The sequence below is a fragment of the Camelus dromedarius genome, chromosome 3, assembly GCF_036321535.1.
Source record: "Camelus dromedarius isolate mCamDro1 chromosome 3, mCamDro1.pat, whole genome shotgun sequence".
NCBI classification, from domain to species: domain Eukaryota; kingdom Metazoa; phylum Chordata; class Mammalia; order Artiodactyla; family Camelidae; genus Camelus; species Camelus dromedarius.
Window position 1 is genome coordinate 58,432,234 of NC_087438.1, and position 27,025 is coordinate 58,459,258.

General features: G+C 33.6%; 1 protein-coding gene across 1 annotated transcript in view; it reads left to right on the forward strand.

The window, feature by feature from the left end:
• The window catches only part of RASA1 (RAS p21 protein activator 1), a 98,837-nt gene that overhangs the window by 60,033 nt on the left and 11,779 nt on the right, over positions 1-27,025 (forward strand). The window contains exons 8-20 of the mRNA XM_064482201.1: positions 1,380-1,530; positions 3,907-3,985; positions 10,086-10,206; positions 10,983-11,139; positions 15,606-15,693; positions 17,715-17,792; positions 20,425-20,582; positions 21,072-21,148; positions 22,472-22,644; positions 22,971-23,130; positions 24,222-24,364; positions 25,822-25,937; positions 26,393-26,479. Of these exons, the coding sequence (XP_064338271.1) occupies positions 1,380-1,530; positions 3,907-3,985; positions 10,086-10,206; positions 10,983-11,139; positions 15,606-15,693; positions 17,715-17,792; positions 20,425-20,582; positions 21,072-21,148; positions 22,472-22,644; positions 22,971-23,130; positions 24,222-24,364; positions 25,822-25,937; positions 26,393-26,479 (1,588 nt within the window). The remainder of the gene's footprint in view (positions 1-1,379; positions 1,531-3,906; positions 3,986-10,085; positions 10,207-10,982; positions 11,140-15,605; positions 15,694-17,714; positions 17,793-20,424; positions 20,583-21,071; positions 21,149-22,471; positions 22,645-22,970; positions 23,131-24,221; positions 24,365-25,821; positions 25,938-26,392; positions 26,480-27,025) is intronic.

Here is a 27,025-nt window from a genome sequence, read left to right on the forward strand (position 1 = left end):
TTTAAGCCACAATCTGTAATTTAAAGTCTTACTTCTTTAAAAACAGCCAGAATTCAGTAGTGTATACAGTGAATAAACTACTGATTATTTAAAGATCTTATCTGAGCTATTACTTAAGTTGTAAGGCATTGTATTTTAATGTAATTAATGCTTTGCTCTTTTGAAAGATTTGAAGCAGTTTAGGACATACTCAGTTTTATTCTGAGGATATAGGTTAAGAAGGTTAAAAATAAAGAACATGATAGTGCTACATGATACTAAGAGAGGCTAAATGCTCAACCAAAATGATGTGCAGTCAGCTATCAGAGTGGGACCAAAATATTTATTTCAGTGAATTTACTGAATTTTGAATCTAAGTTTATAGTTTTTAACTTGCACCACCAAATACCTGAGGCACTCACTCTTGTTTTAGTCATGTAAATTGAAAAGAAGCTAAACTTCATTTCCTTACGTTATTTTTTCTTTGCTTTGGGTCATGTGTTCTTTTAAGAATATGGTGCTTTTCTTCCCTGAGAACACATAAGCACTTGCATGCAGCTTTGCAGTTTTTCCTATTCTTTGTATTGAACATGAAATTACTTGGTAGTAAATTCCTTTGTTAGATGATTGGAACTATTAGTAAATTACATAAAAATTACACCTGATATTCTAAGTGTTCATTATGCTCTCCTAAAAGCAATCGAGTTCTGATCTTTTCTGTGTCATTAGGACGTAATCAGAGAAAAGGTAAAAAAGCATCTTAGTGTTAAGAGTCACTGCCAATTGAAGATATCAAAAAGACTTCTAAAATTAGTATGAAAATATTTAATATATGATAATTTGCTTCTGAATGACTTTTAGGATCATGCCTTTTGAATGAAATATAGTTCATATGTATTGGCTTTTGATAAGGTACACAAATATTTAAGTTGTTTTGAATCTACCTTTGTAAGCTTTTGTTACTATTTTATTACAGTTATGACTTTTTAATGTTAGATGCATTCATTAAGTACAGAGCATTCCTAAGCAAAATTCGCTTCAACTTTCTTAGACTTTTCTTCTTAAGGGGATTTACAATGTAGTAGTATCTCCTACCTGCAGTTAGAGTATTCTTTCTAAGTTACGACAGGTATAGAATTTATTAACCAGAAGTCACTGCTTGCAAACTTCTGCCCTGTATTTTCATGTAATAAAGACAAACAACATGATGGGTGGTTGTGACTCATAAACCAGAAAATACAAAAATAAATTGTCTTAAAATTGTCTTTGTTATAAAACAAGTTCCTGGTGAAAATTTATGTGTTTATGACATTTGAATGTATTTTGTAATTATAATACTCAACACTTTTTGTTTTTACTTTGATAATTTGGGAATAAAACTAACAGCTTAAATTTTACAGTTGGTCAAGTCTGCAGTTTTCTTGTGAGGCCGTCAGATAATACTCCTGGTGACTATTCACTTTATTTTCGGACCAATGAAAATATTCAGCGATTTAAAATATGTCCAACACCAAACAATCAGTTTATGATGGGAGGCCGGTATTATAACAGGTAAGTTGTGAGAAATTTTTACTTACCTTTAATTTTGGCAAGAAGAGTTGAAATCTTGCTAATATATCAGAATCAAAATTGTATAAAAGTTTCTTACTTTGTAATATTTAAAGTTATGACATTTAATATAACTTAGTAGTAGTCCTGTCCAAGAATTCTTTAGACAATGTCAAATGTGAATATAAATTAATAACAAAATTTGTTTCCTTCCAAAGGAGTGTTTATAACTTGTTGATTATTTGTGCATAAGTTATTTGCAACAAATTTTCTAAGTCCATACATTATCTACAGGACAACAGAACATCTAATCTAAGACAAAGAAAATATATTACATTATTTTGCCAGTGAGACATTTTCATAGGAAAAAAGGGTTCTTCAAGAGTTACCTGACACTTATTACTAATGTTACCATGTAATTGGATTGTTCTCAAGTTGGTATTTCTTATCTGTAATTATTGGCTCCTTCTTCTCACCTTTAAGACTCTAAGTAAACTCTTAGCCTATCCCAAAACTCAGAACGGACTTTAATCTCTTGATTAAGAAAATAAGTGATTGCTAACATTTATCTAGAGTTCAAGAAAAGAGAGAGACACAGTTTTATTTATTAAGTAAATTACTAAAATGAAAGTACAGGATATAGCAACTCTAGAAACGTACATTTATTTTACAAATTTATAGTGAACATGTTTTAATTTTCTGAGATGTAAATTTGATTTCATAACTGGAACCTTTCTGGAATGTGTAGGAAATTTTAGTTTGTTGTGTCTACCTTGACTGTTTCTTTCTTTAGGTATATCTGGGTAGAATATGAACTAAAGGGTAATTAAAAAAAAGAAAAAACTTCTTAAAAGTCCAGGTCATTGGTAAAAATGTATCTGATTGGTTGCCACATGCTTGTAAATTTGCTCCTGGGCAATCTGAACTGTCCTCCACAGAAGTGTCTTATTCTTCCAGCTCACGGTCAAGAATTATACTGTAACATTGAGGTGCTACACAGGGTTGATTGCACTTACAGATATTGAGCCAGAAACCTTTGAAATTTATTGTCTTTTATAGATTTGGTGCCTTTTACTTTGAAACACATTGCCACCTCTGTAGTGGTACCTAGCTATCTTCAAATGTATTTTCTGATTTTCATTTTTCTTTAGTATTATAGTTTTCCTTTAAAAATATAAAACCTTCCTTTTTTGTGTGTGATAATATCTTTGTAGTTGTCTCACCCCCCACCCCCCTCATGTTAAATTCTGCCTCTGATATTTAGTTCATATTCATTCGTACTTGCTTTTTTATTTATTAGGCTTTTCAAGTCTTGTTTTGTTTTATAACATTGTACATTACTTACATTTAGTTTAAATTAATTTTGTGATATAGCAAAAATATGTTACCTTTAGAGATACATATATATGCATGTGTGTATATGTATGTGTGTATCTTTGGAGATACATATGTGTATGTGTATATGTGTCTCCAAAGATAAAAGACACATACATTCTGATTATAGTGTCATTAGGAAGAACATTAGAAAAATCAAGTGGTAAATGAAATATGATTTATTTTAAGAAATGTTTCCTAGCTGTCCCTGAAATACCAATTCCTCTAGTGTATTAAAGGAAAGTTTAAAATTCTAGGATTTATGTATTCAGGACATTAAAATGGTCTACTGATTATAGAGAAACTTTTTTTATTTAAAAAACTCATGTCATGTTAAAATTCGTGTTAAAATATATTATATAATGCCATTTTATTTTCAGTTTTATTTGTAATATTTCCCAAATGTTAAGAATATTTTATAGTACTTTTTATCAAAACCATCAGTAAGCTTTTCCTGCTCTAGCAATAATCCTATATATGAGATACATATAAGCTCCTTGTCTTTCTTTCTTTCTTTTATTTGCTTCTGTTTTAACCTGCTATTTATATGTTTTATGACCTAACTCCATCTGGTTATTCTAAAAGCAGAATATGTAAATGTTTTGATGATAAATCTTTTTAGTTTACCTGAACTCACTAGTTGCTAAATAAATGCCATTTCTCTGTCAATTCCTCTTTCTCTATCTCTCAAATACTTTTGTTGAAAAAAAAAAAGTAGGCTTTTAATTCTTTCCTCACATACAGTGATTCTTAGAGGATGTGTATGAAAAAATTGGAATCTTGGACTCGGGTATTTTTGACCTGTAAATTAGTATTAGGAACATTTATGCTTTTGTAAAATAATGTGACTGTAATGATCATAGCTTCTATTAATGTATTCAGGTTATATACTTTGGAAAAATCTTGCAAGTAGATAATTGTTGCTAACAAGGTTTGTGTGTCTTTTTAAGATTTGTAATTTTATGAGACAGATTATGTCAGTGTTACTAATTTTTATCTTTACAGCATTGGGGACATCATAGATCACTATCGAAAAGAACAGATTGTTGAAGGGTATTATCTTAAGGAACCTGTACCAATGCAGGTCAGTGTTGTTTTTCTTTTTGCAACAATTAACATTTCATTTTAAAATGCATTTTTGGTGGTGTGTTTATACACACATTCATGCATTTAAAATTGGATAAAATTTAAAACTGCAGATTATTCAGATTCTTTCAGAAAGTGAGTAATTAAAAGAGAATCTCTTAGTTTTTATTTATGTTGGTTCTAGATAATTAGGAAGTCCTTGGTGGCTTTTTGAGAATAGAAGCAGTGGTGGGGACAGAAGCCAAGTTGCACTGGGTCAAGGAGTGAGTTTGTTGGAGGCAAAAGTGGAGACAGCAAGGATAAATCACAGCCAGGCTTATCTGGGTGAGCTTGGTAAGTAAAGAAAATAAATTAAAAAATGATAGCTAGAAGATGATGTAGGGTCAAAGGGGGTTTAAACTTTTTCTTTCCTTATTTGCCTGTAGTTTTATGGTGAGAGGGTGTTGAGCAGGTCTGCATACTCTGGGTAAAGCCAGTAGTAAAGAGGAGGGACAGTGGCGGGTGAGGGCTGGGGTGGTGGCAGTACCTGATGTCCTAGGGAGGGCAAGAGTGACTGAAATCCAGAACATGGGAAGGACTGGGCCTGAACAAGAGGGCCCTGTTGAATACCAGTTGCTTAATGTATAGGGTGACTGATTAGCCTGTTTCTTGCTCATATTTTCTGAGGTGTGGTTATAAAAAAGGTTGTAGCAGAGGATAGAAAAAGGTACTTCAGAAGAGTGATTGAGAGTTTGCTGGATGGAAATTGGAGGTGGTGATATTCCAGGTACATGATGAAGATATTGTTCGAGGCTTTGGGTACCCAACTAAGTTTGCACGGTGAATTGTCGTGTCTCTAGCTTGGCAGTTTTTTTCTAAGGTTTTCCTCCTAACAAGTTAGTTTCTACTATTCATTGCTGTTGCTGAAGGGGGATCATTATTCTGACGCTTAATGTAAGTTTAAGAGTCATCATCTTGTCACATTTTAATATGTCTTTCTTCACTTCCTCATGCTTTCCTGTTAGAATGTAAGGTTCAGGAGGCGGGCGTTTTGGGTTGCAGTCCCAGTGCCTGGAATAGTACTTGGCATTAGGTATTCAGTCAGTGTTAATGGAATGGATATCTCCTCCCCAGCAGGAAACACTCACGTCTCTTTCTCCGTATTCTCACTGCGGTGTCTTCATCTCCTTGTGCTTCTTGGTGTCAGTTTATTCTTTTCTGCCTATGTACATACTGCAAGTTTAAGATCCATCTCAAGTTTCACTTCCTCGTTGCCACCTTCCTAATAGCTATAGTTAGCACTGATGTACCACTTTTGTTGGCACTTCTGGTAGACCCTGACTAACTTTGTTTTAAAGCACATAGTGTGGTATGTGCTTTCTGGAAACTGCTGCTGAGAGTCTCTTTAATAGGGGTCAGAAATGCCTTAACCTCCAGGTGACAGATCCTGCCACTCAGTCCCATAGCTATATCCTCCATTCTAATTCACACTGCCTGTTTCAGTTAATGATGGTTTTAATTTGTTTCCTAAGTCCACAGTTTGTTTTATTTGCATACAAGTTGTCATGCATTTTCCCCATCCTGAATGTGTGCTTAGAATTTTCTAATTTATTTTTTGCAGTTAGAAAAATAAGTAGCATGTGACATCTAGTAACCTTTTGTACTTAAGTTAAAAAGTTTTTAAGAATTACTTCAAATATAAAAAGTGCCCCACTCTTTGTGTTTAGTTCCATAACCGAACAAACTTCAAATTATTGTCACTTGCAAAAGTGCCTATAATGCTTTGAATACTTTAGAAATAAATGATGCTAATAACAGAGCAATTTGATTACTTCATGAAAATCATTCATTGCTATTTGAAGTCAATTATTTGGGGCCTGGAGTAAAAGTAGGTTACAGTAGATATTTGAGAATCCTAATTTATCAATCCTTCCCAGCAGGATTCTGACTATTAGAAAACCCAGAGGCTAGTAATATCCTTTTATCAATGGAAAAAGTGATGAGCTAGCAGAATCAGCTCATCTCCCCCGCCTCGAGGTTACCCTGCCTATCCCTTCTCAGGGTAGGATGCTGGAAGGGAAGGAGCAGAGTCCTAGCTAGGGCTGCTTACTCAGCATCACTAACACTTCTTGAGACAGACATTAGAAGAAAAGAAGGATACTTTTGAGTCAACACACCCCACGGTAAAAATAGTTAATATTTTTTGACCACTATGTTTAGGCACTATTTCTTATACGTATTGATTTATTTAAGTTTCTAAACAATTTGATGAGGTTGGCCCTGTACTTGTGCCCATTTTACAGATGGGGAAACTGAGACAAGAGAGGTTAATTACTTAAGGCAACAAGTCATCCTTGTCTCTTCCTGTTCTCTCCTATACTCTGTATCCAAACTGTCAGGAATATCATGCTGGCTCTGCCTTCCAAATGTATTTAGAATATGACCACCAGAATCTGACTTCCTCTCCCTATTTCTAGCTTTGCCCTCTTAACACTGCACCACAGTCAGAGGGATCCATGCAAAATGTGAGTCAGACCATTTCACTTGTCTGTTTAATACTTAAAGGTTTTCCACATTTCATTCTGAGTAAAAGCCAAAGTCCTTGTCATGGCATGCAAGGCCCTACAGTGGCATCCTGTGGTCCTCTGAGCTCTTCTTTTTCCATCATCCTTCTCTGCCACTCATCTGCACTCACACTGGCTTCACCACTTTTTTTAAGAGTACACCGTCTTTGCTGCGTGAGAATCTTTGCTCCAGCTGTTCACTCTGCCCAAAATGACTTTTCCTCAAATATCTAGTTGCCTCACTCTTGTATTTCTTCCAAATTTTGCTCAAAAATTAGCTTCACAATTGAGACCTACTCATACACCTTATTTAATGCTGCTACTTGCCCTACCCTGTAGAGGACTTAACCACCTATTACCATATAATACATTTACTTATTTACTGTGTTTATTATCTCCTTTCTTCACTGGAATAGAAGTTCCTTGAGAGTAAGGATCTTTGATTTATTCACTGATGCATCTCAAGAACCAGAACAGTACCTGGCACTCAGCAAACATTTATTGAATTAATTTATTCAGTGGAGTTTTCTTGACCATTAAGTGACAAAGGCAGGATTTACAACCCATGTCCAGCTTCATGAGTGTGTGTACCTAACTTCTGTGCAAAAGCTGGCTTCATTGGCGGTTAGACTCACCACTCAGATTATCTCCTTCCTTTGGGAGGGAGTAGGTAAGATTTTCTTCCCCAGAACTGTGCAGAAAGACTGGGCTGAGAAGCCTTCCCTCCTGTCATCCAGTAATTGTTAGACATTGGAAAGTGAAGCTGTGTCCTGGCCTGTGGTGTCCTCCAGTGTGTTGGAGTCCTTTAGGAGTTGTAGCTCAGTTGATTAGCCCCTACCTTAAAATAATTAGGAAAGACCTATATAGATTATCTTGAAATCAGATATTTAAGTCCAACTATTAGTGTAGTAATTTGTCTTAAATAACAAACTAGAAATACGCCACATTCTGCACCCAGTAGCAAATATCATTACTACTGTAATAAAGACTGATAAGGACAAGTCTGTATAACTAGGGAAATAGTCATATTAATCATCGGGGTCCAATGTATCTTTCTAATTTTTTTATATTCTTAAGTCATTTTCTGAACAATTTATAGAATAAAAGCATGTTTTAAAAAACTTCATTAGAAAATTTAATAAGAATTTAAATGTAGCAAACTCAAGTTTTTGTTCATATTCCCTTGGTTATAAAGGCTTACATACTTGAAATGGAAGCTAACTGTTCATCTTCTGTCATGAATGGACCTGGAATATATCCATTTTGTAAATCCTAATTCCAGATTTCAGATACATCTCTTACAATTTCTTGCTTATAATTACTCTGGTTCCTCTCACACTCGACTGTCAAAATGCAATACTAATTCCAGATTTTAAATATATTTCTCTGGGTTCTAGTTTACTATTCTTTCTTTTTCTTCTTGTTTTTGCATCATCAGATGCAATACTTTTGAAAACTTTGATGGTTCATGATTTTGCTGGAGAGTACAGTCTTCTTTGCTCCATTTCTTTGCTCCGTAAGTGTAAAATATTTTTATCTTTAGATTTATAAACATCAATTAGAGTGATCAATATGGTGTATTTTAAAACTTCTACATTATGTTTTCTTTCAATAACCTTTGGATACAAAGTACCTTTGTCCATTTACAAATCAAATCATATTAAGTAAATCTTGGTGCACAATCATTAAAAATTTAAAGAACCTTTATTTCCTTTAAGGAAACAGGATAATCTAGATTGTTGTCACAAAATAACTGCTTGATGATGTCCTTCCTGTTGAGTCACTGACTAGATGAGAATACCGTGTTTCCTTTTTTTCCCCTAGAAATAAATCATTCACTCAGTGATTCTTGAGTTTGAGAAAATTCATCAAGGCTATTACTATCTGAAGAATTATAGTCTGAGATTTTGCTCATCAAAATCAATTTGTTTTTTACAATTAAAAAAATTTTTTAATGGAGATACTGAGGATTGAACCCAGGACTTTGTGCATGCTAACAAGCTTACACTCTACTGCTGAGCTGTTCCCTCCTCCCTCCCAAAGTTAATTTTATCATTACAATAGATCGCAGAGTGTTGCTGTTTCTTTGCATTCATCCTCTGACTCTTTTAATAATTGTCAGACATCTTTCTTTGTCAGTTTTTTTCTATTTGCTGTTGTGAGCAGAAAACTAAGAATGCTGAATTTTCAGCTGTGTTCAGTGAAAATAAAAAGATGGCTTTTTATACTTTTTTGAAAGATGCTGCAATAGTTGGCAACACAGTTTAAAAACCCAAAGAATGATGCAATAGAGATAATTTATTTCACTTTTGCATCATCCTCTAGGCCAAGGGTTGGCATATTTTTCTGTTAATGACCAGATTGTAAATATTTTAGGTTTTGTGGGCCATTCAGTCTCTGTCTCAATTACTAAACTGCCTTTGTAGTGTGAAAGCAACCACAGACAATATATAAAGGAATGAGGGCGGCTGTGTTCTAGTAAAACTTTGTCCGAAAACAAGCAGTAGGTTGGATTTGGCCCATATAATATGGTTTGCCAACCTCTGCTCTTCAGCATACTGGACCCATGAAGTCTCTAAGAAAACAAAGTCATAAAAATATTAATTCTTGCTAATAGTAAGAGCTGCTCAAAAAAGAAACTGAAAAACTAAAACTGAGTCCAGTGAACCCTGATGGTGATAATCATTCTAAAGGCCCTCTTCTCTTTCTGTTCTTCCTGACTTCATAATTCTTTTCGTTATTTGGGGGGATTTTGCAGTTTAAGACACATCCATTCCTGTAAGTCATGGTGTTACATAAAATCATGCAGTAAAACCCACAGGATTATGGGAAAAGTGGGATTAGGAGTACAACACCCCAACTTCATCAGTCACACGTAAAGAAACTAGTAAATATGTAGCATGGTCTTTATACATGCTAAATGGTTAAGAAATACTTAAATACTAGTAAGTGTGGCACTCTGCACTGCACTTGTGGGAGAGGCCATCAGAGGGGCTGTGAGTGGTGGGAAGTGGTAGGAGGAGGACTGTCTGAGATCAGACGCGTTCTAAACCAGATGTGGATGGTGGGTATGGCATCTAACACTCGGTGAGCTGGGCGGGCTCTGAGGTATCTGAGGTGTGTTTTGGATATTCTTACACATCTCAGTTCAGCTGGGTGCAGTTTTCTGCATTCACCTAGTGTTTCTCGCAGACATAATTGTGCATAAGCAAACATGAGTTTGCTTTATGCTTAAATTGGTTCTAATCTATCCGTTATGCTGGGACATATTCATGTTTTCAAAACATTGTTGCTGTAAAACAAAAAAACTGTATTTTGAAAATTAACTTATTAGTTGTCCATGTATTTGTGAAATGGTAAGGGGACTCTCTTGAGAATTTCTTTGGAAAACAAAGGATCTCTTAATAGATGTTACATGATTTTAGATTTTAGTATTAAGACACTTTTTAATGTCTAGACAGACACACAGTCTGGTTTTTAATTGGTATTTTAGTAGATTTTACTTTATCTCCATCAATAATTCATAACATAATTTTAATATTTTTGAAAATTCAGGATCAAGAACAAGTACTCAATGATACAGTGGATGGCAAGGAAATTTATAATACAATTCGTCGTAAAACAAAGGATGCTTTTTATAAAAATATTGTTAAAAAAGGTTATCTTCTAAAAAAGGGTAAGTGTAAACTTTTAAGACTAAAGATTCAATTTCAGTATTTCACTGTTAACATTTAATAGAAGCATTATAAATATTGGGCATAAAACTTATCATTGAGATATGTGTTTAATAAGTTTTCACAAGAAATTCTTAATAATTGACCCTTGTTTAGAGCTTTTATCTAAGCATCCTTCAGAAATCTAGAGTCTAGTTGTAAGTCCAGAGTTTTAGGAAACAAATATTTCCATGTATGTTTTTAAATCCTGAGGCCAATTCCAGTGCAAGGTGTCTGATTCTTTGCCCCACTCTCTTACCCCAGACCTTTAAGAGAAAAAAAGAAAAACTTGGCAAATTCTGGTATTGCTGTTTCTATTTTATATATTTGCCTCACTTTGGCATTAAGAAATGTTAGGGAGTTGGAGGGGCCCATGGTTAGTGAAAGAGTTTTTTTGTGTTTGTTTGTTTTGTTTTGTTTTTTCCTTATGACTGGAAAGGAATTGATGCTAAGCAAGAATTTTAAAGATTTTATCATAATGAAACCTCTGAAGATATAGTTAAGGTACCTTTGTCACTTGCTCTGTGATTCATTAAAATAAGTAATATAACAAGGTATTTTCCTACAGATAAATTAGACATTGCTCGTTTTATAAGGACTGGTGTGTTACTAAAGCTTTGAAATAAAAATGAAAATATATTTAATTTTTATATTTAGCAATGATAATTTTTATGATTTTAATATATGTGACTTCACAGTTAATTATTTGGCTAAGGGAAAATAATCTTTTTTTTAACAGGCAAAGGAAAAAGGTGGAAAAATTTATATTTTATCTTAGAGGGCAGTGATGCCCAACTTATTTATTTTGAAAGTGAAAAACGAGCTACAAAACCAAAAGGATTAATAGATCTCAGCGTGTGTTCTGTCTATGTTGTTCATGATAGTCTCTTTGGCAGGTAAGAAATTGCTTTCTTTTTTCTTTCCGCCTCTGAATTTCCACTGTATTACACAGAAATCTTGGGATGGCATCTCCTCTTACAAGACTTGATCTGTATGCAGTGTGTTTCCTCCATGCACCTACCACCAGTCTGAGTGACTTACTTTGAGTCTTGTCATCTTTCCCCTATTTTATAATTCTGTGTGAACTCAGTGCATCTGATACTAGAGACACTCAGTTATACTATTAACTTGATTCCTGAGAAATTTGACATTAAGAAACAATTGTAGTATAAAAACAACTGTTTCAGTAGGAAAGAGGAGAGCATTTCAGATGTGGAATTAAAACCTTTTTTCTTACATTAATGTTACAGTTTTTTAAATAAATGTAAACGTATAAACTAAAGCTAACTTCTGAACATCAGAAGGCAAATTCAACTGTTGATTACATCTATCTTTTTTGTAAGCCTTTATCTTTCATCATTAGTATTATCAATGATCCATTCCAGTGTCTTTTTAGATAGACCTAGCACTTTTATTACCTACTGTTATGATTAGTAAAACACAAGGCAATTAAAACAAATGTTTTTACAACTTAAATTTTTCTGCTGCGGGATGGCATTTCTACTAGGCAAATCTAGTTTTACTCTATTTAAGTTGGGAAGAATTCAAGAGAAATGTCTTTAGAGCATATAACCTTGTCATTTCTTTTTTCAGACTGTGTTAGATCATGTTAGTGTTATTTGTGAACAGTCAATTTTTTATACGGTCAAATAGGTTTGGGAAATGCTGAACTGAACAAATAATTTTCCTTACAGTGGGGCATTTTGAAGGTTTAGCCAATGTTTATATGGTGAATCACTAAGAGGGGAGTATAACAGAAGTATTTCATGAATTCGTTTGACCTTAATTCTCTCCCTCTTTTTTATCTTAGTACTTCCTAATATCTCATAAAGACAGCTGTTCCAAAAAAACAAGCAAAAAAAGTTTGAGCGAGATAGGATTTAAGACTTTTTCCCTCTCCCTTAACAGCATGGGAATCTTGGCCTTCAGATATGGTTGGGTCAGACCTCTGGCTCTTTTTCTTTTCATCATTCTGCTCTGCCTGCCTTTGTGTGTACTGTATTCTTCTCACAAACTGGCTTCCTTCATGGTAGCAGAGTGGCAGACAGTACTAGAGAAAGGAGAAGTGAGCATTCCCTCCAGTACCTGTTGAAAACCCTGAGAAGGCACTTTTGAGCCGCCTCTGAACGAGTCTCTAGCCTTAGGTCACCTGAAGTCACTTAGCATAGGAGTGGGATGACTGTCACAGAGTGAGGCCACGGGGTGCCCAGCCCTGCTGCTGGAGGTGCTCCCACCCAGATGATTAGGCTGCTGTACTCTGTGGAGGCGTGAAATGGATGTTGCGGAGATGAGCACACTTCACTACCAAATAGTTTATCAGTGCTGTGAACCATTACAAGAGGAGGCGATTTGGGGGACAAGCTTATTGAGATAAATTGGAATAGGGGTTCTTAAGCTGAGTCCTGGAGGACAGGTATGGATTATTTAGATGGTTAGAGCAGAGCTTCCCAGTCATGAATAAGTTATAGGTGTCCCTTGAGATATTGGTGGTTGTACAATGTTATTGTAATAAAAATATTAAAAGAACTGGTTACATTTCAAAAATAATACAACTTGAAATTATATGACTCCCTTTATAAGCTATTCTAATTCATTATTTTATTGTGTTAAAAGAATTGGTACATAAAACTTGTAGACAGAGAGCTCTCAATAGTGGCCATACTTCAGTACTTTGCTCTGACTTTCTTAGATCATTCAGTTACTCTGAATAGTTACTTTAAGTCATAGTTTTTTATGTTGATTATCAGTGAAGTTACTTTCTTTGTTCATATGTAACATTTAGTTTCATTTTGTTTTTACATTTTTTCTATTAACAAAGAAGTTAAAATTGTTTTCATAAGGGAATTATTTTAAAAAACCCTAATTTAGACTTTTTTTCATTGCTGCCTCTTTACGATCAGTTTTAATGTACTGATATTTGTTTTCACAAAGGACAATTTAGTGATTAAAGCTGAGAAGTCATTAAATTCACAAGATAAAAACAGTAATCTTAATTTAAAAAATTTCAACCCATTAGACCACTTGATAAGAAATGTACTGAATTTAGACAGTTAAACCCAGTAAATCTCTTCCTCAGCCTAAATATTTCATTTGTATAAAAGCTGTTGAAGTAATCATTGGTGCCAAGCACACTGTGTTGGTACTGTACCACTAAAGAACTGGAAGCTCCAAATAAAAGTTTCTTCTCCCTCACCCCCAGCCCCTCCTGGATCTGTTCCTACAGTATCATGTTACACTTGGGAGATTTGTTAGAAGATCATGCAATTAATAGCTAAAGCTAAAGCCAAAACATTTTACAGAGTTGGAAAATTGTTTCACTAGTCAGCATGGAAGTTGACTAAATTTCAGGCCAAAAAGCCGAACAAATAAAAAAGACACACTTTAAATAGTATTAGGTTGCGTTCATGTAGTATTATCAATAAATGCATTGGTGAATCACATCTGTATACAGATCCAGAGATTACATTTTCACTGCAGACTGAGAAGCTATAGACTAATATTAGAGAAACGCTTGGTAGTAAATTATTGGTCATGCAAAGAAGTGCCAAAAAAATTAAGGATAAAGTATTCAAAACAGTAAATGGATCCTTTGAAACAAAAAAGATATTTTGGAAATTTTATTTAAATTTGTGATTAATGGTGAAGTTTCATGATAGGAACATTTAAACTTTTATATCAAAAATTCATTCTGGAAAATAAGCAATACTGAGATGCTCTTATACGTAAATGTTTATCTGTAGAGCTGAATTCTACATTATAGAATTATTAGGTAATTACAGAATTAATATTAACAAGTAATACTACAGAATGGAGACTGATAAAATCCAAGCTGCTTCAGTTGCATGTGTTTTCAGTTTTATGGGAGGAAATGGGATCAGAATACCATTGTGCTGTTTTATACTGAAGTACATAAGCTGTCCACAAGAAGAATTCTGCTAAAGTTTATAATATATAAGAAGAAACTTTGTGCTGAATGATTCTCACTTTGCAGACTGACTGAAGAATAGGTGAGCTTCCTCAAATTTAGAAGTACAACGCAAAAAGATACTAATATGTTCAGACTGCTTAGGAATTCAAAGCAGAAATTCGACATTGGAAAAGTGAGGTTAAAAATGATTCACTAGTAATACTTATTATTATAATCAGAATAATATGAATCTAAAAGAATTAAGAAGACTTACTGTATCTGTGGGAACTAAGCACAGGTTTTTAATTTTAAAAAACTGACTTTTTTCCCAAAGTATGTCAGTTTACCTTCAACCGTATTTTTGTGTGAAATAACCGGGGAGAACCAAGAAACACTGCCAAGGAAAACGGCATCAGCATAGTATCTCCCAGAAGGGAAAAAGACACCTCTGCAAGATAATAGGACTAGTGAAAAATTGGTTGATATCAAATTATATATCATAGTGTGACTATCATACCACAAAAGTAGAAATTGTAGGTGAATGCTGTTGTCTTATTCTTTGTTGTGCTATCAGATTGAAGCAGTCATTGAATATTTATTTCTTGCTTTGGATACGCATAGAACTCAGTACACTGCCTGACCTTTAGCATTTAGGTGACGTCTGATTTGAAAGTTAGTGGCCATCACCAGCAGGAGTGCCCGAGTGCGTGCCACGCCTGTGAAGGAATGCTGGCAGCGCTGCTCCTTTGTCTGTTTTCCCTGCAGCTTTAGTTGCACAGCTGTTCAATTTTTCCAGATTATTTTCAGTATATTAACAGGTCCCTAAGCATTGTATTTCTTTATATTAAACTTCTGACTTTAATATTGCTTTACTTTAAAAAGCACAAGTTGACAGACATTTCAGTCATACAGGGAGTTACTACTGTAGCGAATATTTTCATGGGAGTTTTACACATTTATCTTTTATTAGGCTGACTCTTACTGTGGCAGTATTTATTGTTCTAATCTACATTTAGGAAGGATGTTTTTGCTGGACATTAAATTTTAGGTTGATGATTATTTTCTTTCTGCATTTTAAAGATTTTCTACCTCCCAACATTTTGTCATTCTAATTGTCATTCTAATATCTCTATCTTTTAGAGATAATGTATCTTTTTTTTCTCTTCAGGGTGTACTGTATTTCATCTTTCTTGGGATATTTAAGATTTTTCCTTCCTTTTAAACTGAAAGATTGATAAAGTTTGAGTAGTGCAGACAAAAAGCTTTCTAAAATACATGCAGTTGACATTTTCTTTTCAGTAATCTAGTACAATTGATTATTTCTCTAAATTAAGAATTGTGTTAATTTTATATAAATTATATAATTATACTGTGATTTTTTTTTTCTCAAGTTGGGATAAGTGCTGTAGTACTGCTTTTAAAACTTCTAATCACTTTTTTGTTTGTATTTTAAAGGCCAAACTGTTTTCAGATAGTGGTTCAGCACTTTAGTGAAGAACATTACATCTTCTATTTTGCAGGAGAAACTCCAGAACAAGCAGAGGTAAGTTAATTGTTTTATAAACTACTGTAAACTTTTATTTAGCCCATGCTTTCTTGTTAACTAGAATAGAAAACTACTGCATTTAAGATAAAGTGATAAAAAGGATGCCTGAAATCTAATCATCTTTTTATTTTAAGGAATGAGAACTTTCATGTGTAAAAAAATTTTTTTGAAAGAAATGCAGAAAAACGCAGCGAAGGGTTATTAGAAAAACTCCATTTTAAATTGACCTTTAAATACTCTATGCTGTTGAGTTGAGTCCAACTGAGCATGCTCATTTAAAATCCTCTCTGCAGAAAGGTTCTAGATATTCTCAGTACAATCGAAAAGGTAAGCCAGTCAGTTTTGCTAATAAGCATTGTTATTCTTTACTGGGTGAATTCCTTGTCTAAAAATAGAAGTTCAGTCATCACAAGGAAAATATTTGAGGAATTTTCTATTTTTCTTTGTCTAAATATAATGTCTACTTTCAGCACTAGCAATGCCCTTAAAACTTTAATTAAATTTTAAATAATTCTGTGAAGAAATGTTTTAAAAAATCTCCTTTTAAAAATTCTTTGATTTCTTTGAACCATAAAATTCCTGGGATGTTTAGTGGTATTTTGTAGAAATGTGGCCCTACTTCTGCTTATATTCTATGGAAGGAACCTGAAAGTAGTTAAGAGGAGAAAGAAAGTGACTTTGCTGAAAAAAGTTTGCCATCCCTGGATATGCAGCAGAAGTTCTTAAACTGTGGATCCTGGCTCAGGCCCCGACTCATACATTATGAAAATACCTTAGACTGTAGAATAAACTTGATGAATGAGCCGTTATGTTTTATGGCTCATAATTGAATGTCATGTTTCAAATCTTGAAAAAATATCTCAATTGAACACCCATTACTAACTTGAAACACACATGAAACCTGGTTTTGTGGGTATGTATCCCTCATTTGTAGGTGCATAAGTAGGGCTCAGAATATTTTTGTAACTTAGACTTTTTTTTTTAATTTTGGAAATTGAGTTAGGAAAGAAATTTAAACTTCAGTATCTTATCTTTCAGTTATTTTACCATGTTCTCTTTCTAAAGATGTTACACACCTTGATAACATTTTCAGTATGTTTTGCATGCTTCACTTAGATGTATAAATAGAACATTTTCTTATTGTATTTATATATACTCTTTCCATGTTCTGTATTTCCATATATCACTTAAAGTGCAAAAATACCACGAGTATTTCCAGTTTTTGTTACTTTGTTGGCCTGTGGGATCTCTGGTTACTCTCTCCTATTTCTAAAAGCTATGGTAATTGATTTAATCTTACTTTGCTACACTTTAAAGACATTTCCTAAAAACTGACAGTTTATTTAGTTTTATTGAAATAGACAACAAACTAAAGACGTAAGTGAGTGAAGCACTAGTGCAGTACATGTTCTAGAAACATGTGTGCCAGATTTTTGATAAACCTAAAATTGTTCTCCTTTCTCCAGAGTACTAAACATTTTAGAATATAGCTGCAGTTTAATTTTAATATTAGACTGAAATATTTCTAAGGCTAATGTTAAATTTGAAAGGCTTATAAATAACCCAGAACCCCTTATACATTGCTACCTGTTTCATGATCTAAGGTAAAGATTTGAATGCTTGTCATCAGATCAATCATCACATTATCAGTTGGTTTGCAGTCAGCCAGCCCTCTGGTCACAAAATGTATCAAGTTAAATTCTGCTTTAGGGTGTTTCAGAGTGTAACTGCTTAACTGTCTAAATTTTATTTTTTGGCTAATAAGTGGCCATTCGTTGGTGTACTTAAGATTTAGTGATTCTGCAGTAATAAAATCAGTATTTTACAGAATTATTCTAATTGTTCTACTTTTTTGGAGCACAGGTATATTTAAAGCCAGAATATTCAACGAGTATAGAAATGGTAGTCTAGAGAAGGAAAAAAACTTGAATTTGGGGAAGAAAAGCGAGATTGTGGATTGGAAACTGCATAAACTACTGTATAGTATATTTCTTTGAAATGCTGGGTTTTTTTTGTAGGATTGGATGAAAGGTCTGCAGGCATTTTGCAATTTACGGAAAAGTAGTCCAGGAACATCTAATAAACGCCTGCGTCAGGTGAAACTTCATTTTCTTTGATTTGTGATTATCACAAATTTGCAATTGTGTTTTGCTTTATCACTTTGTTCTTTATTTTTATTTCCATATGAACTATTTTGGGCAACATTTCAAACACTTTGGAATTCTTAACAGAGGTTAATCTTTTCAGGCATTTTAAAGCCATGCTCCCACTTGCTTCAGCAGCAGGAGAAATGGTTATTTCTTTATGAAAAGAGAATTTTTTTTATATACCTGCTGGTTACTTAGTCCATAATGCCATTTTGAATACATACCAAGGACTTTTTTTCTTCCACTTAAAATAACAATACCAAACCGACAATAACAGAAACTATTCTGTTTGGTAGTTTTTAAATATAATTTTTCAAAAAATTATTTTGGCCTGTATCAAAAAAAGTAGAACTAAAGGTATTTTTTGAAAAAGTCATCTGACTGAAAGTACTAATCCCAGTGAACTTTTGGGTTTTGTATTTTACAGTAATTGCTTTTGAAACCTATTGCATAACTTGTAGGTAGGATCCTGTCTTACCTGAAACCTACCACGTCCTACATGTTCATTTATGGAAAGTTAAGCTAGGCTTTCTCTTTCTTCCTAGGTGGGTGAAGTTAACTTTATACTGTCCATTTCTTTGCTTTTTTTCTTTCAGTTATCCCTAGATAGTTGGAAAAAGTTAGATAAACTTAACATTCTTGGAGTTTTGAGGAAAGTTTGGTACAGTATTTATCAACCAAAGTGGCTCTGGTTTTATTTATGGGAATTTCCAGTAAGCTCGGTGCATTTAACATACCATTCTATTGGAAGTGAATAAATGGTCATTATTCTTGCTTTTATTTCTTCTAGGAGAAAATTTTTGAGATGTATGTCAGATGTTTTGCCTATATTTTCCTCTAGGAGGTTAATTGTATCTTGTCTTATGTTTAAGTCTTTGATCCATTTTGAGTTGATTTTTGTGTATGGTGTAAGGGAGTGTTCTAGCTTCATTGCTTTACATGCTGCTTCCAGTTTTCCCAACACCATTTGCTGAAGAGACTGTCTTTATTCCAATGTATATTCTTGCCTCCTTTGTCGAAGATGAGTTGACCAAAAGCTTGTGGGTTCATTTCTGGGCTCTCTATTCTGTTCCCTCGGTCTATATGTCTGTTTTTGTGCCAATACCATGCTGTCTTGATGACTGTAGCTCTATAGAATTGTCTGAAGTCTGGGAGAGTTACTCCTCCAGCCTCTTTCTTTCTCTTCAGTAATGCTTTGGCAATTCTAGGTCTTTGATGGTTCCATATAAATTTTATTATGATTTGTTCTAGTTCTGTGAAATATGTCCTGGGTAATTTGCTAGGGATTGCATTAAATCTGTAGATTGCCTTGGGCATTGTGACCATTTTAACAATATTGATTCTTCCAACCCAAGAGCATGGGATATCTTTCCATTTTTTAGAGTCTTCTTTAATTTCCTTCAATGGTTTATAGTTTTCTATGCATTATTCTTTCACCTCCTTGGTTAGATTTATTCCTAGGTATTTTATTACTTTGGGTTCTATTTTAAAGGCATTGTTTGTTTACTTTCTTCTTCTGTTGATTCATCATTAGTGTAAAGAAATGCAACTGATTTTTGAACGTTAATCTTGTAACCTACCCTGCTGAATTCTTCGATCAGCTCTAGCCATTATTTAGATGGCTGTAAGTAGTTACATTCCCTAGAACCGGAATTCTGACCCTTTCCCTGGGAATGTTTAATTATATTCATAATTGCTGTGTGTTCTCAAAGCATATTTTAACACTTTGTAAGCTAGGGAAAATCAGATCGAATTTTTATAGATTGCATCTTGTGTGGAATTTTAGGCACGAAATTATTTGTAGGTACAATATGATGAAATCATGATATAAGAGCTGACATCTCTTGAGCCCTTTTTATGTGCCAGGTATTCTTCTTTGTGCTTCTGTACATATCATTTCTAATCTTTACAGCAACTTGCAGTGTTGATTTTATCCTTATTTTATATCTGAGGAAGGTGAGGCTCAGAGAAACTTGTCCAAGGCCACACAAGTAGTAGGTGGCAAAGAGGGAAAGAAAACTTGATGCTGGAAGATAGATGGTCTAAGTTTTGGTATTAAAATTGAAAAGTAACTTAGCTTCTTTGGATCTATATCCTTTTTTGTAAAATGAGAAGGTAGAATCAGTGTTTTGAAAGTATTTTCCCACTGTAGAACCCTATATAGAAATAAAATCTTCCATATGAACATTCTATAACATTAGATTTTGGTTTGGGTGGTGACAGTTGTTTACTTAAATTAATAATCTTCATCTCAGCTTCATTTTCTCTGAACCATTGTTTCATAGTAGAAAATGTATATTTCATTATTTCTTCACGAATATAATTGGAGGAATAACTTGTAAAATAAAATTGCATTTATGTAAGTGGGAAGAATTATATTAAATGCTTGAATGTTGTATCTTATGTCTTGTAAAAGGGAAAATACAACTGAAGGTCATGTTTTCTGGGAAAAAAAGGGGACCATATGGGATTTTTCTGGGAAAAAAAGTCACCATTTGGGGTTTTTATTGTATAATAATTGCCTTTGAAACCTAATGCATAATTCTTGAAATCTGGGGTAACAATTTTGTGTTTTCTTTAGGTCAGCAGTCTTGTTTTACATATTGAAGAAGCCCATAAACTCCCAGTAAAACATTTTACTAATCCATATTGTAACATCTACCTGAATAGTGTCCAGGTAGCAAAAACTCATGCAAGGGAAGGGCAAAACCCCGTGTGGTCAGAAGAGTTTGTCTTTGAGTAAGTCTTATTTTATCATTATATCAGATGATTTTCTTCTATGATAATGCATTTTTTTTTTTTTTGACTCTATCTAAACCATTTAGAATAAGGTGCCAAGTCCAGACATGTTAATTAATACATATATTTTTTTCTATTGTATTTGTTCACTTTTATCCTCAAAGTACTATGTCCTTGGTTTTTCACCGTGTTATTAATATGAATTACCATTACTGACAAATCCAAAAACATTTACTAACATATACATATGAAATGTTTTAGTGTTTCCGGATTTATTCAAGGACGTTGAAGATGTTAGGGAAAATGTGATTTGCTTGTCTGTCTTCCTGTGCACAGATAATAAAGTGTGTTTTGAATCTAGTTTTAAATCTAGCACATTCAACTGGGTTAGTAGCAGAAACAAGTGGCTTATTTGTTAATAGGAATAAAGGGATTAGATAATTTGATGCCAGGACATTTTCTTAATTCTTTTTCTCCTTGCTCCTTTAGTGATCTTCCTCCTGACATCAACAGATTTGAAATAACTCTTAGTAATAAAACAAAGAAAAGCAAAGATCCTGATATCTGTAAGTTGATACAGAAATTGCTTTCTAAAGGAAAAAAGCATGCTTTATGTACTTTTGAAGCTCATAATAAAATAGTCTAAAATGGATATTAAAAAATAGATATGTAAGTAGTATATAGCTTGAGATAGTTTCTTTTTGTACTTTTAAAAGTATTGATTGTTGAGAAAAGAATGTATCTAAGAAAGAAAGAAAAGAAGACCAAAATGGCTAAACAGTATATACCGTAAACTTAAGCCCTTAAGATTAAAGTGTGACTCTATTCACCCAGCTCTCCCCAGTGAATAAGAAGAATGAAAAAGTAGTAACGGTGGTCATCTTTCTGTGGTGCCCCTGTGCCTTCTTCCTACTTTCTAGGTTTCTCCTCCTTTCTAAACTTTGCATGTAAATGAAAAAAAAAATCTATTAAAATTTTTTTCTTTCAACTAGAGTACACAATTCACTTGTGGTAGTCAGTCTTGTTCTTAGTAGCAAAACTTTTCCCAGCCTGTTTCTGAAAAAGGGGGCAGTGGGATTTAGCAATTCACATCAGTGTGAATGAGGTTAATACCTTCTTACAAGGCAGGCTTAGGGAAAAAAGTAGTACGTGTTAACACAAAGAATCAAAGCTTGAATGTTTTGCTATAAATAATGTTTGTTCTGCAATTTCTGTACTATTTAAATGTTCAGTATTTTTTAGTGGTTCCCATTACTTTTAAGATAAAATCTAACGCCCTAGTAATGATACAGAAGAAATGCCCTTTGCTGATCCACTCCTGCCCCTTCTTACTCTAATCTTTTGTATATCCTTCTCTCCAACTATACCAGCTTTCTTACAGCTCTTAAATCATCCATGGATTTTAAAACCATCCACCATACCTTCTGTTCAGACTGTGCATGCACTCTCTCTCTGTGTTTCTGCTTTGTTACACCTCCATATCCTTGTGCAGTCAGATTAAGGGTTACTTACTTGGAAGGGATTTTTAACCTCTACAGGCTGAACTAGGTATTATTTCTCTGTACTTCAGTAGCATGAACCACTGTTACAGCCTTATCACACTCTACCATAATTGATTTCTTTCCTCCTTGGCTAGACTGAGACCTCCCTGCAAGTCAGAGACCATGTCTTAATTATGTCTGCATCACACATCCCTGCCTGTCAAAGACACATAGTAGGCATTCAGTAAATGAAGGAAATAGCATTGAGTATTGAATTTAGTACTGAAAACTCCTTCAATAAAAAGCATATAACACTATAGAGAAGTCAGAACATTGGGAAAGTTTGTTTGTGTAACTAATTAATGTCATCTTTTTAGGCAGTAATCATTTGATGTTTTTCTCTCAAAGTATTTATGCGCTGCCAGTTGAGCCGGTTACAGAAAGGCCATGCCACAGACGAATGGTTTTTGCTCAGCTCCCATATACCATTAAAAGGTATTGAACCAGGATCTCTGCGTGTCCGAGCACGATACTCCATGGAAAAGATCATGCCAGAAGAAGAGTACAGTGAATTTAAAGAGGTATTGAAGTTGTTTACCAGTCTTAACTATTTTTAATGACATTATCAGAAATATTTAATTTTTAGCAAGAGTCATTGAGTTAAATATAGTAATTTCATAATTCAGTGGTACACTGATAGGCAGAGAAGGTTGGAAAGTCTTGTAGTTTGACAGTGTTCTTAAGAGGATATAAACGTGTAGGCTCCAAACTCACTGTATTCTTAAAACATTTATTCAATAGAACATATTCTTAAGTATAAGAATACTTAAAAACATATTTCCTCTTAATCTTATTGAGAATGCTTATGCTGCATACTTTCAACAATCTTTTTTGATGTCATTTTTAGCTTGTACTGCAAAAGGAGCTTCATGTAGTCTATGCTTTATCACATGTATGTGGACAGGACCGAACACTACTGGCTAGCATCCTACTGAGGATTTTTCTTCATGAAAAGCTTGAATCATTGTTGTTATGTACACTAAATGACAGAGAAATAAGCATGGAAGGTATAGTATGGATATTAGTGTGATACTTTTAAAAACTGAGTTAATAATTAGATTTTATATATCAAGTATATATGGACTCTATCTTAGAATATATTAAACAGTTAAATCATCTTACAAAATAAGTTATTCTGTTTTTTCCTTAAACATTACAGTTGGAATATCAGTTCTGATTCTAATACTGGCTAGTATTGCAGGGGGTTAATATATAATACAAATTTCTGTCATCGCAAATTAGTATTGGAAGCTGTAAGAAAATGACTTATGTCCAAATCAATGGCTCACAGTGCTTGATTATTAAGAATAGTTTGGTATACTTACCACGTTCTCTTGTTTATTTTTTGCTTACAAATTCATTGCACAGAAGTTGGGGGTCAGCTGCATTTTACTTCTAGCTTCTCTAGATAGGTAGTTCCCAGGCAGCACAGCCGGACACAGTGCTTTGTGCCAGCTTACAGATACGTCAGAATAACCCATTTCCAACCAGCACTTTGACTCAGTAATGATACTTGTTTCTGGGTTCCCCAGATAAACTGTAAAACCCTAACCCTATGTTTCTTCCTAATCATAGAAAATGTAAAAATATGTATATTTGTCAGGAAAGATAAAGTGGTGGTACATATTTTACACTGAGACTGTCTTTTCTGGCAATATTGTATTTAGGATTTTATTAAAAGTCATTAATAGCAAAATGTTTTAGGCTAACAAGTTGATTTATACTGGGATTTTATGTTACATTCTTGTTTAGAAATTAACTCAGATTTATCAAAGCACAGGCTCAGTGGACAGTAAAGCTGGATTCTTGTCCTACTTTTGTTACTAGTTAGCTTTTTTAGTCTTAGACAAATCATAACCATCTGAAGCATTTTTCATGTAAACATGGCAGTGTCAATCCCTTCTGTTTATGATCAGGTGAAGTGTAATAAAAAGTCTTTTGAAGAGTCAAGTTTATACAAATATAGGATGTCATTATAATTAATACTTTAAGGCTGCAGGCAACTGGTTGAGGAAAAAATGAGTTCATTTAATTTCCAATTTGGTTCACATTAGTACAGTCCTTTACAAATAATCTTTTCATATAAATATTTATGTAGATGAAGCCACTACCCTATTTCGAGCCACAACACTTGCGAGCACCTTGATGGAACAGTATATGAAAGCCACTGCTACACAGTTTGTTCATCACGCTTTGAAAGACTCCATCTTAAAGATAATGGAAAGCAAGCAATCTTGCGAGGTGAGTAATGTTTTAAGTATTTCAGCAGAGTGTATTATAGGTAATGCTTTATAGCTAATTACACTTTAAGGAAAACATATTAGCTGTATGAAACTATCAAAGCAGTTACACCTTTTGTAATACATTTAGAAAAATGTTATGCAAAACAGACTTTTAAAAAAGATATACTTTATTTCGGGATTAAAAGTCTCAAACTGCATCAGAAATATGTAGAAGTACTTAATCATATTGCTTCTGTACTAATGATAAAGTATATGCTAATTTCAGAAAGTGCGTAACATAAATTGAAGTTTATTTAGAGACTTCAGTTGTGTAGGTTTTATGTGGCACTTCATAATAACATCTAGGTTTGTTCTTGAAAGTTTTTGTTGGGGGGTGAGAAGGGCGGGGGTATAATATAATCCCTTCAAAAGCAAATAAAAACATCCTTTTGGGATTAATTATTAAGGCTTCAATGTAAATTCATAACAAACCATTGAGATAGAGTGGAATCTCACATGGCTGTTCTATCATTTTATTTTGAAGGTAGAGCAACTATAGAGGGAAGATATTAAATATATTTTTAGCTCTGATAACAAAATTAATAAAGTAAGGAATTGCTTTTGATAATGTATACTGGGAGCAGTCATGTTAATTCTGAACTTGTCAATTTTTACTAATAAACCTAAAGCAAAGATACTGGTAATTTAGTGTTGAAAACCTGGGGTTAGCACCATAGTTGGCCTAACTGTAAAGGATACAGAAATGCAGCAAGTCTGCAGAGAGTCTCTGGATGTTGAATGCAGGCTAGGGAGTGTAAATTCCTGTACGTAATTCTACTCCATTGATTCTAGATCAAAACTCTTAGCCTTCAGAGGTTATGGGCAGTTTTGAGAAAGGATCATGATTCCACCTGAGGCACTTGGTATTTTATTAGTCATTTAAAAAGTCTTATTCAGGAAAACCTTTCTACTTTGATCAGTTTTTTCCCTCAAATAAATAGAATTAAGGTAGACTTTATCATAATAATATATGGTGATCTTTCTTGTCATTTAAATATATTTGTGAGTATGTGGCCCTAAAGTTGGATGTTTTTTATCTTCTAGTTGGGAATATATTTAAAATAAAGTCTAATACAATTTTGTGTGCCTGTAAAAAATCTATGGTTAAATGTAAATGAATAAAAGAAAACTTTATTGCTGGTATTAACCTGAAAGCAACTGCAAATTGTTGAATAATCATGGCTTGTTCTTCAGTTGACTAATTGGGAATTAATGGTAACAAGCCCATTGGAAGGAATTCCATAGAGCAGCCTACTTGAAATTGCTGTTTATCCCCTTCACCCCCACCACCAAAAGACTAATACAGATTGACAAATGGAAAAATAGAGAGCCTTGAAAACAACTGTTTGATTACCTTGATTCATTTGCATTTATTATTGCCAAGATGCATTTATATTGATTTATTCCTTCTCTTAGTTAAGTCCATCAAAGTTAGAAAAAAATGAAGATGTGAACACTAATTTAGCACACCTATTGAACATACTTTCAGAGCTTGTGGAGAAAATATTCATGGCTTCAGAAATACTTCCACCGTAAGTGGTGAAATTTTAATTTGACAAGAAATCGTGTATCTGCATTTTGAAAAATTTGTATTTCTAAAATATGTGTAAGTTTTCCCACTGTCCTGATGTTATTATATTCTGAAAAAATTCAAGAGTTTTTCATCTTTACACAATGAATTATTTAAGGAAAAGGAATGACTTAAATCAATGTGAAATATTTGTATCAAAATAAATCATGTTTTTATACAGGCTACTGTGTCTGGTTTATCTAGTAACTTGGGGAATGAACAGAAGCTTATAGTCTCAGATTTGAGGAGGTCATAAGTCCTCCTTAATTCTTTGCTAAATGTCATTACTTGTAGCAGAGTACTTTTTTGGGGGAAAAGGCCAGTTGCCTTCGTATTTCATAAATTAAGCTTTTGGTTGCAGTGAGATCAGTATTTTCACTTGCTTTCTGTATTGAAATGATTCTGTTCTTTTGGCAGGACACTGAGGTATATTTATGGATGTTTACAGAAATCTGTCCAGCACAAGTGGCCTACAAATACCACCATGAGGACAAGAGTTGTCAGGTAAGAGTCATCAGTTGATTTGTTAAATCATTTATGGAGCATGCACTGATAGTCTTCAAATTTTCAGCTATCCACTTGACTAACAATATACAATTCAAGACCTTTTTTCTTTTATTTTTATGTCAGAACTCTGTTGAATATTTTATGAGTTCAGATAGCTTTTAAGCTAGAACTTACTGTGTTTTGTTTTGTTCTGTTCTTTAAGTTGCTATGAGATACTTAGCTACCTTTTGCATTTTCTAAAAACCTGAACATTCTTTTATAGTCAGTTAACTATTTGGGATTTTTTAACTTACAGAATGCGGTTAAAAGCTATATAGCCAATAAAATCTGTAGCTAATTTCATATATTACCTTTTATACACACATACACATGTATATGTGTATATATGCATATACATATAGACACAAGAAGAGGGATGGAGGAGAGAGAGAGAAAGAGAGAAAGATTGGTTTGTGCTAAATAGGATGAGCAATGATTGAACCATTTAGATATTGGTTGGTTTCTAACAGTCTGGGACTTGGGGTTAATCTCCAACCAGAGTTC